Source organism: Eleutherodactylus coqui, chromosome 13 (assembly GCF_035609145.1).
Source record: "Eleutherodactylus coqui strain aEleCoq1 chromosome 13, aEleCoq1.hap1, whole genome shotgun sequence".
NCBI lineage: Eukaryota > Metazoa > Chordata > Amphibia > Anura > Eleutherodactylidae > Eleutherodactylus > Eleutherodactylus coqui.
The window spans coordinates 4,049,590-4,062,218 of record NC_089849.1 but is presented as its reverse complement, the minus strand read 5'-3'; the positions used below and the strand labels follow the sequence as shown (position 1 = coordinate 4,062,218).

The following is a 12,629-nucleotide window of genomic DNA, read 5'->3' as shown; positions in this document are numbered from 1 at the left end:
TGTCACCTCTTCGGCTCCGTTCTGTGGATACGTGCCCAGGTGAGGGAAGCATCCCATTAGCCTTCATTGAAAATCTATATAGGTGCCAGGTTCATGCTGAGCCAGTCAGGGGCGCACGAATCCCGGATGGGTATTTACACTGCAGCGGCGTAGGTCTTTGGCACCGTCACACTTCAGTAAAAAATGTCTCTTTACAGCTACAAAAAAAGCGTTTTTTCACACACTTGCGGTTATATACGGCCTCCTTATTAGGCTTGTCAGGCTTTCTTTTCCCCTCCATGCTGCTATTAACCCCCGACCCCCTCAAAAAAGCCCTTTATTTCTTTATCGATTTAACAGAAAAACTGCACATGGATGTTTTTTCTTCTCCCCAATGACTTGAATGTGCGAATCTCATGTGTGAAATGGATCAGAATAGTGCAGTCTGTATGGAAAAACTCACTATTGTGTTGCACCATAGATCTAGATCTGTATAGTCCCATTTTTGCACAGACTACACATGGATAGAAAAAGCAAAAACCTAGTGTGCTGGAAGCCATATTCTGAGACGCTGCAATGCTCCGAGCCATGGGTACCGGGCTGCACTGCCCTACCCACCTGTATCATCGAGGGTGACGGTGCCCTTCCCTGCTTTTGTAAAGGGAGAGAGCGGTCAGTCTAAGGCCTCATGTCCATGGGCAGATCTGATATGCAGAATCCGCAGTGGCTCACCCATGTGAGAGATCTGCAATTCAAGCCACCCATAGGTAAAACATGGGCATCCGCAGGTGAATTAACGAATGCTCATTTTTGGGTGTGGGGAAACAAATTGCTGCATGCACCAATTCACTGTGGATTCCGTGCAGATGGACTCCGTAGATGTCTATGGGGTAGCGGGTCGTCCGCAGCCCAATTTAAAATACTTTCCACAGTCCATCCACTGTGGGCTTGCGGATTCCGATCCGCCCGTGGACATGAGGCCAGTGTAGCCCGCACCCATGACTGCACAATTTGGAACCGAGATTCAAAGTGTTTGTTCTGAAACGTCACAGCGTTTCACAATAAGACCTGTACGGGTGCGGTGTACATAACGTGTCAAGTTGCCTTTAAAGTGACTTTAGTACATTATGCAGAGATCAAGGTAACCAATCAGGTTGCTGGTGGTCACAAATGTGACTCTGCTATCTTGAAAATGCAGGATTCCTATAGCGGTACCAATACTGGCTGTTTTAGTAGTTGGTAGAGGCATTAGCTCAATTTCCACCTCTCCAACAATGCAATCCTGACACGTCTTACTGGAAACAGTCTTAGGGGGTTTTCCACACTTCACCTTATGACCTATTCCCTGATTAGTAGTAGTTTGATATGAGTCCACTGCTAGAGACCCCTGTCCATCCAGCCCACTGTCGGTGCAGCAGGTCGGACTATCGGTGGTCAGAGGAGCATGTCGGAGTGCTGGCTCCATTCCCACCAAAATCTATGGAGAGCTGCGCTCCATTTACACGTCTGGCTCATGATAGGACATGACATCCCAAGCATGAAGTGTGAGGAGCAGCTCGCCATAGATTTCTGTGAGAGTGAAGCCAACCACCTCTACCAACTATATTTGGCCTGCTGCACTAACATCAGGTCGGGCAGTCAGCTGGTGGTGGGCAGGGGTCCCAAGTGGCATACCCCTGTCCTCTACTGATGACTAAGCCAGGGGCTTGGTCATCGGTTAAAGCCACACTATCTCTTCATCATGGGACCAGAGGGTCAGTTTAGAGTGTTTGTGGAGGGGAGAAGGAGGTATATTACCTGCTGTTACCTGATCAGGTCTCTCCAATTCACTGGTTTTGAGTCCAGTATTTTGTTGTCCCAAGATGTAAATGCACTCTTCATACTCCCTAATCCCCAGCATGCAGTGGTAGTATTAGACTACCTCTCCACTGATTGGACGGCACTGACAATTATGTTCCAGGCCTGGAGGCTTACTATAAGTGACTCCTTGGGTTTTACCAGACGCAACTTGTAGGAATGTACTGCAGAGGATGTGTGTGCTGCAGGTTCAGAGGCTGGGCCCACAGCAGTGATAGCATTGTTATACAGCCCTAATCATTCTCTGTGGGTATATAGAAAACAATTTATGTGTTAATTTGGAAGGTAGATTTACAGGAAAGTGTTAAGGAGCCTTGATGAACACTGAAGTTTTGCATTGATTAAACGTTTACAGGTTTTTTTTAGTGCTCTTTACCGTCCCTCACGCGGAAGGTTCCTCGGCCAGATCTGTTAGAGGCTCAATCACCCAGATGCTCCTCTTTAGTTGATGGTTTGAGAACTGTGGTGAAGGATATCCTGCAGGTGGAAGATCCAGAGGCATCCGCAGGGCAAGTCTCTTCCAGATGTCCAAGACGGTCCCTCTAGGCTCTTTCTCTTCCACAAGGAATTTGAAGGCCTCCTGACCAGGGATTTAAATCTCCCTGACCCGCTGTTCACTAAACCGAAGTGCTTCCGGAGGAGTCCTTTAAGAAACGGGCATCATGTCCGTCAGACTCCAGTGTCACGCTTGGCAAAACACCACCCAATAACAGACACCTCTGCCCTTGTGGACGGCTGCCATACGAAACTAGAATCGCTGGCCAAAGTATCTTTAGTATCTCTTGTGATGATGGGTTTGGCCCTATGGACCCCTCTTTGCTTCTACCTGGGTTAGCAGGGCTCCTGCGTGGGCCATGCAAGTACCCAGAAGAACTCGTAGATTTTGTGCAACAAATTGGCCCTGCAGGCACATTCTGCTTTGAGACAACTGGCTTTCTCACGTCTCCCGACGCCTGGATGCGGGAGGTAATCTTTTCAGGCTTTGCCATAGTTTGTCAATTGCCCTCCTTACCGTTACTCCAGTTCCAGACTCAAGATGTATCCTTCACGGATTAACAATTTGGATCAAGCGATATGCCAGCTACTTGCCCAGACTGTGATCGTCCTGCTTCCATTTGCAGAGTGGTTCATAGGTTTTTATTCAAAACCTTTCGCAGTTCCCAAAAAGAATGGGTCCGTCCCATTCTGGACTTGAAGAAACATTATGTGAAAGTCCGGCATTTCCGCATGGCGTCACTAAAGTCGGTCATTGCATCCATGCAACAAGATGAATTGTTGGCGTCCATCAACATCAAGGATGCATACCTCCCATGTGCCTGTTTGCAGATACATTGTGTGTAGTTCGCACTTCGGTTGGAACACTACCAGTTTGTGGCTCTCTTTGGGTTGGCCGTGGTTCACAAAAGTCCTGGTGACTATGAAGACCCTTCTACAGTCCGGGGGGCTTGTATCTATCCCCAATCTCAACGGCATCCTAGTGAAGAGACCTTCACACTCAGTCGCTCTGGAGACTCTTCACATCACCCTGGGCACTCTAGTTTTGGGTGCATCATTAACTACCCCAAGTCCTCTCTCCCCTGTGCATAATCCTCGCTCAATGGGACAAATCCTCCCACTCGCTGCATTGGGGAATCCGACTTTCTGGACGCTTTGTCAGTCGCTCAACCGGTGACTGGAATCCCCTTTAGTTCACCAAGGATGATCGATCCTGACACGGGTTGGTGCTGACCATGGACACCAGTCTCCTTGGATGGGGAGGAACGTTACATAACTTCACAGTGCAGGGATAGTAGATAATACATAGCCTAATAAATGTTGGAACCTTGGGCCATACTACTTTGCATAACAGCTGTTGGGGTTCCCAGTCTGTGTCCAAGCAAACAGCGCAACGAGTGTCATGGACACAGACCATCAAAGTGTGACCCACAGCTTAATGGTCATGGAGGAAGAGGGGGGGGGGGGGGGGTTAGGGGAAGCCTAGCATGGGAAGAAATGCATCTCCCAACGATCGTGGTGGTCCACAAACTGGGCATGGACAACGGGACAGCAGACACCTGGAGAAAAAGGGTGGAGTCCCCATTCTCTCGGCTTGACTGACGGTCAAGACCTGTGCCACAGATGGGGGTCTCCCACATGCCGGTGTCCAGAATCAATTGCGAGATTCCAACCCGTACTCAGGTCAAAGGATCCTTAAGTGTGGGCGCTGGACACTTGTAATTCGGTGGACAGACTTCAAGTTCACTAATGTATTTCCCCCATTGCTTGCCTTCTCAAGAAGGTCAAACAGTGAAGTGGGAGGGGCTAACTTTCTGCATGGTGTCCGCCTCCTAGTGGTAGTAGCTATACCTTCCGTCCAAGCTGTGTCCCTAATGATTGAGGTGAGAAATATGTTACACAAGTACAAAAATCTCATTATGAACAGTAAATAAGCCCTATTGGCTTTTCTGGGCGAGTGTGGTGGGCATGCTGTGTGATCGGTGCAGGGCGGGGAGCGGTGAGCTCTGCCAATCACCTGTAGCCTTCTGTAGGGAGGACTAAGCCATGATCGCCTGTAGATTCCGATGGCAGCCTGTTATAGCGATGTTCTGTGAGCTGTGCAGGGAGGGGGAGGAAGTGAACTGTGACATCTGTTAATGGTGGTTCCTGCGCCCTCTATATAATGGTGCAATCCTTCCTTGGATGATAATGAGATGGCAGCAGTGACTGTTTCCCTACAGAACAGGAAGTGTCAGACTATAGCCCTAGTGGGCAATGTGCAGGGAGGGGGAGCTGTTGGGCTATTGGTCCTGGTGGGCAATGTGCAGGGAGGGGGAGCTGTCAGGCTATTGGTCCTGATGGGCAAAGTGTAGGGAAGGGGAGCTGTCGGGCTATTGGTCCTGGTGGGCAATGTGCAGGGAGGGGGAGCTGTCGGGCTATTGGTCCTGGTGGGCAATGTGCAGGGAGGGGGAGCTGTCGGGCTATTGGTCCTGGTGGGCAATGTGCAGGGAGGGGGAGCTGTCGGGCTATTGGTCCTGGTGGGCAAAGTGTAGGGAAGGGGAGCTGTCGGGCTATTGGTCCTGGTGGGCAATGTGCAGGGAGGGGGAGCTGTCGGGCTATTGGTCCTGGTGGTCAATGTGCAGGGAGGGGGAGCTGTCGGGCTATTGCTCCTTGTGGGCAATGTGCAGGGAGGGGGAGCTGTCGGGCTATTGCTCCTTGTGGGCAATGTGCAGGGAGGGGGAGCTGTCAGGCTATTGGTCCTGGTGGGCAAAGTGCAGGGAGCGGGAGCTGTCAGGCTATTGGTCCTGGTGGGCAAAGTGCAGGGAGGAGGAGCTGTCAGGTTATTGGTTCTGGTGGGCAAAGTGCAGGGAGGGGGAGCTGTCAGGCTATTGGTCCTGGTGGGCAAAGTGCAGGGAGGGGGAGCTGTCAGGCTATTGGTCCTGGTGGGTAAAGTGCAGGGAGGGGGAGCTGTCAGGCTATTGATGCTGGTGGGCAAAGTGCAGGGAGGGGGAGCTGTCAGGCTATTGATCCTGGTGGGCAAAGTGCAGGGAGGGGGAGCTGTCAGGCTATTGATCCTGGTGGGCAAAGTGCAGGGAGGGGGAGCTGTCAGGCTGTTGGTCCTGGTGGGCAAAGTGTAGGGAGGGGGAGCTGTCAGGCTATTGGTCCTGGTGGGCAAAGTGTAGGGAGGGGGAGCTGTCAGGCTATTGGTCCTGGTGGGTAATGTGCAGGGAGGGGGAGCGGTCAGGCTATTGGTCCTGGTGGGCAATGTGCAGGGAGGGGGAGATGTCAGGCTATTGGTCCTGGTGGGCAGTGGGATCAAATGTTTAATATATAAACTTCTTTATACATGGTGGTTTCCTGATGACCCTTTCCCTTTTAACAGTAGTTTTCTATACTTGCAATTTGACATCCGCCCATCAGTGTTAAAGGGGTTGTCCACCTTATGAGGCTGTGCGCTATCCATGCGCTTTCTCGCAACGATATTGTGCCTTTATAGCGCTTCTTTTGCTGGGATTGGTGGGGGAGCTTGAAATATAAATGCTACCCCAAAAATAAGCCCTGTCTGCCTTAAAAAAAAAAAAAAAAGTGTGTGTGTGTGTTCGTTCCTCATGCTACGCCCCCCCCGGTGATGTCATCACTCCCCCTCCTGGCAACACAAAGGAAAGCTCCATAGGGAAACCTGGGCTACAGAACATTGCACGCTGCGGCTGTATACGGCTTGCTGCGTGTCTTTTCTCTCCCGCAATGTCGCAGCCTACTAAACCTCACTAATGAGAAGGAACCCTTTGGAAAGGCCGGGCTTCACATACATGCGTTTTGTAGCGCTGGCGCATCGCGAGAAAATCGCACAATTTTGCAGCCCGTGTGAACGCGGCCTACGGTTCAAACTTCCTATTGCTATGTATAAGACTTATCTCCATCTGTAACCATGGAGACAGTAAGTTGCAGTGACTCTTCCCTCTGTGGATAGTTGTTGCCTCTGTCTACGTTTTGCGGCACACTGTTGTGACATCCGGTAAGCGTGACGTTGGCGTGTGCGCTTACTAATAGTGTCGCGTGTTTACAAGATCCTGCAACAACTATCTGCGTTCGGCTGTTGTCACGGCTGCTGGCGAATCCCACCTGAGCTTCTCGAGCGCAACCTGCATCGCACAGAACACGGACGCCGCACGTTTGCATGTTCTTTTCTCACATGAGACATGAAAGTGGGAGATGCTGCAGCGCCTCCTGTAATCTCCCATGGAAACAACGGGGTCACCTTTCCCGTACGCATCGCATAACGCACAATTAGTCGGCGTAAATACGGCCTCCGGCGGGCGCCCGCTTCAGGGCTCCATGCAGAAGTGGATCCGGCAGGCAGGAGGGGGGCGGCCTTCCTTATTTCCAGGCCCCTTCTGGCCGGTGTGAAGCGCTGGGGGCATCTTATGGGAAAAACCAACATGTGAAAACCTTCGGGGGGAGTTCTGTCTTTCGAGTTTGGTATTTCTTGGCAGAGATTCGTAATGGGGCGGCTGACGGCTCTGCTGCAGGGGGAGATGTTAGTTCAAGGCTTGGGGGTCATTGAGGGGGAAATACCCCCTATATAACCGAGGAGGAAATTTACTAATGTCTTATTTTTATTGGTTTTATTTTTTTTTTTTTTTAGTCTATGACTACAGGGGCGGCCATATTACTTGAGCTGCTGTTAACATCCTCATGGGCCACAGACACAGTGGACAGGAGGGCCTGTTGCCTTCTATGTGAGTGGGATGTGGAGGAGGTGAGCTGTGACATTCACCTAGTATGAATGGTGTCTCCAGTGTTATCTATATATATAGGTGGCTTCTCTCAGTGTAATCCTGTCTGTACAGGGAGGGGAGGAGGGGAGCTGTGACTATTGTGAATGGTGCATCCTGTGTTATCTACCTATATATAGTGTCACCTCTCAGTGTAATCCTGTCTGTACAGGGAGGGGAGGAGGTGAGCTGTGACTATTGTGTATGGTAGCCCCTGTGTTATCTATATATAGGTGTCTCCTCTCAGTGTAATCCTGTCTGTACAGGGAGGCGAGGTGGTGAGCTGTGACAATTGTGAATGGTGGCTCCTGTGTTATCTACATATAGGTGTCACCTCTGTGTAATCCTGCCCGTGATGATAATGAGATGACAGAATAGATTATTATGAGGCTTAATGATCAGTGTGCTTGGTGGGGGAGGAGGTGAGCTGTGACATCATTTTTTGTGAATGGTGGATCATGTGTTATCTCAGTAACATCACAGGCAGCTTTACACTGTAAGGTGACATCTATAGATATAATAGTTTTGTCTACTGAACAGGAAGTATCAGAGGCTTATTAGGCACAAAGTGCAGGGAGGGGGAAGAGGTGAGCTGTGACATACTATTATTAGGCTTGGTGGTTAGTGTGAGAACTGTAGGCTTTTTAAAGTTTCTTTAAATTTAGAGCATAGCATTGAAAATTAAGAAAATCGCCCAAGCCGCTTTCCCTTTAACACTCCCCGATGCAGCTCGATGGCACTTGGTCCATGCACAGGGGGCCCACGGAGGCACATATCTGCTTCCTCTGACATTTGGAGGTTTCAAAGCAATCGACACTGAAAATAAGCTTCATCTTCTTGGGGGGCTTCATTGATTCTCACGCCAACTGGCCCCACAAGGATCCACTTCCTGTCTCACTCCCCATTAGTGCGTCGTCTTGTGTTCTTGTGAGGCGCTGATCTCGGCCCGTGGACCCTGTACTTGGGGAGCACTTACTGTAGGTCGCCTCTGAGTACCACTGCAGATGTAGCACTGAACCGCAGCCTTTACTGGGAGACGGCGGTCAGGGTTTTCTCAGTAGTGCGGGGCCCCAGACATTGCCTGGAGTATAATACAGGATGTAACTCAGGATCAGTACGGGATAAGTGATGTATGTACACAGTGACTCCACCAGCAGAATAGTGAGTGCAGCTCTGGAGTATAATACAGGATGTAACTCAGGATCAGTACAGGATAAGTAATGTATGTACACAGTGACCACCAGCAGAATAGTGAGTGCAGCTCTGGAGTATAATACAGAGGATGTAACTCAGGGTCAGTACAGGATAAGTAATGTATGTACACAGTGACTCCAGCAGCAGAATAGTGAGTGCAGCTCTGGGGTATAATACAGGATGTAACTCAGGTCAGTACAGGATAAGTAATGTATGTATACAGTGACTCCACCAGCAGAATAGTGAGTGCAGCTCTGGAGTATAATACAGGATGTAACTCAGGATCAGTACAGGATAAGTAATGTATGTACACAGTGACTCCACCAGCAGAATAGTGAGTGCATACACTACTTATCCTGTACTGGTCCTGAGTTACATCCTGTATTATACCCCAGAGCTGCACTCACTATTCTGCTGGTGGAGTCACTGTGTACATACATTACGTATCCTGTACTGACCCTGAGTTACATCCTGTATTATACTCCAGAGCTGCACTCACTATTCTGCTGGTGGAGTAACTGTATACATACATACATTACTTATCCTGTACTGATTAGTACAGCCCTTGCCCCTCTCACGATTGGCGCCCCCTGTATGGTAATTCTCCCCGTCACCCCGGAGCATAAAATCACGTGATCAGTTTCAGTGTGAATCCACATTAGATGGAAAATCCAGCGATCCGAGTGACTTCCAGCGAGGCCGGTCATCGGTGCTGGACTAGCCGGGGTCTCACCACCAACCACGGGGGGGTTCTAATGTAATGGTGCAGGGAGTATACAGAGAATGGTGTGATCGAGGAAAACATCCAGCGAGAGGGGATCCTGCGGACAAAAACAACTCATCCCTGAAAGGCGTCGGAGGAGGATGTCAGGAATCGTTCTGACCAACAGGCTGCACAGTCAGCTGAATACAACGCTGGAGCTCCAACTAACGTGTCCGAACGCACAACTCGCCGTTCCTCCGCACGGATGGTATAACAGCGGGCGACCAGTTCCAGCGCCATTGTGTCTAAGAGAAACAGGAAGACTCCAGCGGGCAAAAGAGCACAAAACTTGTATCACTGAGCAGCGGGAAAACATCTCCTGGTCAGATGGAGACAGATTTATGTGCTGATGGGAGGTCAGAATTTGGCGCAGCAGCATGAATCGCTGACCCCTTCCTGTCGAGCTGAGGGGTGGAGGTTTTCTTGATGCACCCCTGGATAGATGTAGTTTGGAAGGTCTGAAGCGCTACTAGATGGGGCTCTTCTATCACGGCCAGGACTCGCCCGCCCCTTTAATATGGATGCCTAAACAAGGCCTTACCTCTAATGTGCTGTTTTTGTAACACACTTTTCAAACGGCAGTGATTGCCCTTGGAAACGGAAACGTAGCTGGACGCTATTGTCAGATGTGATCTGAGCACGGCGCTGAGTCATTGCATCTGAGCTCCCATAATGCACTGCGAAGACAGGAAACCAGCAGCATTCTGAACGCAACTCTAGAGGTGAACAGAGGAGACTCTTCCGCTGAAGCCCCGCGGAGCAGCGAAGCGGACGGGAATGCAGCAGATTGGAGTAAAACGTCAGCTCTTGGTTCTACAAATTGGTTTATTGAGGAATGTGCAGGGAAATACGTGTGAGATCCGAGCAGCGAGGGGCGCCAGGTGATGGGCTCCACCGGACCGCCACCAGGTGATGGGCGCCACCGGACCGCCGCCAGGTGATGGGCGCCACCGGACCGCCGGCAGGGCGCAGCGGCGCAGTACTGTCCGTGCTCGCTTCAGGCGCAGAGTATGCTTCCAACATCAAGAAGTCAGTTTATGCTTTTCTTAGATTTGCAGCTTGCAGGAAAATAATCCTCGGTCCTGTAGAGCGCCGGTAACTCGTAGGCGCGGCGCTGCTTGGAGGGCTTCTATAGGAGGAAAGCAAAGAGAAAAAATGAATGCAGCGACATGATTCACCGGCGCTACGGCTGCCCTCAGAGCAGCGCTCTCCAGAAATGCCTTAAAGCAAATACGGCGTGTCTTTTTTTCCCCCTCAGAGTGTGTAAAATCTCTGCTTGCTGTCAGCAACTGGGAAAAGAAGACTGAAAAATAAGAGCTCATCCTGATCTTGGGCCGTAGCGTCTGCCATAGGGCGTCATTTATGGAGCTCCCAAGTGTGCGCCGGCCCGATTATATGCATGTACGAAGCTCTGAGCCTGGAGGCCCGCACTCACGCCGCAACGCACTGTGGAGTTCCGTAAATGAAACAGCTAAAGCCAGAGTGGTTAACCCCTTATCTAGACAACCCTCTGTGAGACCAGGGCAAACGTTACAATGTAGCAGAATGGCTTAAGGTACCTTCACATGGGACGTGCCCACGGGCGTCTGGCTGCGGGTGTACTGCGCATGGCCGTGGATCTCACGCACGCAGTCATTCCCCACTTCGTTTCCTAGTGGGGTTGTGTAGAAGACGCTGCATGTGGACAGGATTTCATACGCTGCCTATACAAATGTACAGGGCTGACGCGGCGCGGTACACAGAGAAGCAGAGCGGGCGGCGGTGCGCATGGGTCAATGACGGTGCCAGCAAGAATTTGGGGAATAATTGCCCCATGTAAGGATACCAATGTAGCAAACCCTCAGCTGTGAGAAGTAATAGGACAAGACAGGTTTTCAGCCGCCCTGGTGTGAAGAACATTTTTCTTTAATCCCTTAAGGCTGCAGGGCACATCTACGCCCTGGGGGGGTCAGGGTTTGTATGGAGGGGGGCAGGGGGTCCACCCCGCTTCATACAATGCGAGTGCTGGCCGTTTCCTATAGCCAGCCGCTGCCTGCAACAGCTCCACCCAGCAGCACCGCTGGTCATAGCCGTTAACCCTTGGAACTGATGGCAGCATTTAGACAGTGGCATTTAAATGCCCAGATCAATGTTTGGGGGTCCACAACGGCCCCCTGTGATGGGATCAGAGGGGAATGCTGTGCAGTTGCCATGACAACGGCAGGCATGGCTCGATAGATCACGGTATTCCATCATACCGCAGGAGCGATCACACCATCCCGATGGGGACTAAAAAAGAGGTAAAAATGAAGTTTACCTCTTTTTGTGAATAGATAAAACTTTTTAAAGTTTAAAAAACAAACCGAACATTTTGTCATATTTATAACAGAAAGTAAAAAGACCCCAAAGACATTTATCATCCCAAAGGTCCAATCCAGTGCCGGATTATCGCCCCGCATGGTGAGAGTCGTCAGAAGAAAAAGTGAGCAAAAAGTCCCATGTACTCCTGAAACGGTACCAATGGAAACTACAGGAGGTTCTGCTAAATTAAAGCCCCCGCACCACGATGGCGACAGAAAGCAGAGTTATGGTGGCAAAAAAGGGAAAAATAAACATCTTTGGAAAAAAAAACAAAAGAAAAAACCTAAGTTTGTTTTCGCAGTAATCGTACTGACCACAAAATAAAGTTATCAGGTCATTTTTGCTGCCGTGTGTGCGCCGTAGAAACAATCCCCCCCCCCCCCCCCCCCCCCAAGATGGCAGCATTCTTTTTCCCCCCATTTCACTTCACTTAGAGGTTGAGTTTTTCAGTACATTAAATAGCACCGCTAATAGATTCAACTCATCCCGCAAAACACAACCTCAGGCAGCTACATGGGCGGATAAAGAAGAGCAAAAGTGGGGAGGTAAAAAAAAACAAAAACTGTCCTTAAGGGGTTAATTCCTGCTGCCCATGCCTGAAATGAATACTGGATGATCTATTCTCTCGGGGTTCCACGGCTCCAGCGCTGCATCCTCCAGTCTCCCCTATAACACGGACCTTCCATATACAAGCTGACTGCAGCCGAGGTCTATGACTGCCTGTCACCGCCTGTCACCACGGACCCAGAAGAGGGGGCTGTATGCAGAGGGAGCAAGACTATAAAAAGCCTGGCACCCCCTTAGTGATGGCACCCCCTTAGTGACGGCACCCCCTTAGTGCCGCGCCCGCCTTGAGCCCAAGGATGTGGCGATTTTTAAGAATTTTCATCCCCACATTCCAAGCGCCATGACTTTCTTTTTGCACCGTCATGGCCGTATCGTTTTTGAGGGGTGAGCTGTAGCTTCTATCGGTACCATTCCGGGACGCATTGGGCTCTTCTGATCACTTTTGTTGCATTTTTTGGGGAGGCAAAGTGTTTTTTTTTTCAATGGCGTTTGCTGCGCAGGATAATAAGTGGGTTCAGTTTATTGTACGGGTTGTTACAGAAGCGACGGAACAACGTGGGGTTTTGTTTTTTAACTATATTTCTATGTTTTTATGTCCCTGTAGAGCACTTACGCCTGTGCTTCTATGATCGCTCCAACAATACACTGCATTACTTCTGTATTGCAATGCATTATTG

General features: G+C 50.2%; 1 protein-coding gene across 3 annotated transcripts in view; it reads right to left on the bottom strand.

The window, feature by feature from the left end:
- Positions 1-9,852: 9,852 nt before the first annotated feature.
- Positions 9,853-12,629, bottom strand: part of BCAS4 (breast carcinoma amplified sequence 4) — a 63,752-nt gene continuing 60,975 nt past the window's right edge. For all 3 annotated transcript variants that reach the window (XM_066586805.1, XM_066586807.1, XM_066586806.1), the window contains one exon: positions 9,853-10,174. In XM_066586805.1, the coding sequence (XP_066442902.1) occupies positions 10,076-10,174 (99 nt within the window). In that variant the 3' untranslated portion in view covers positions 9,853-10,075. The remainder of the gene's footprint in view (positions 10,175-12,629) is intronic.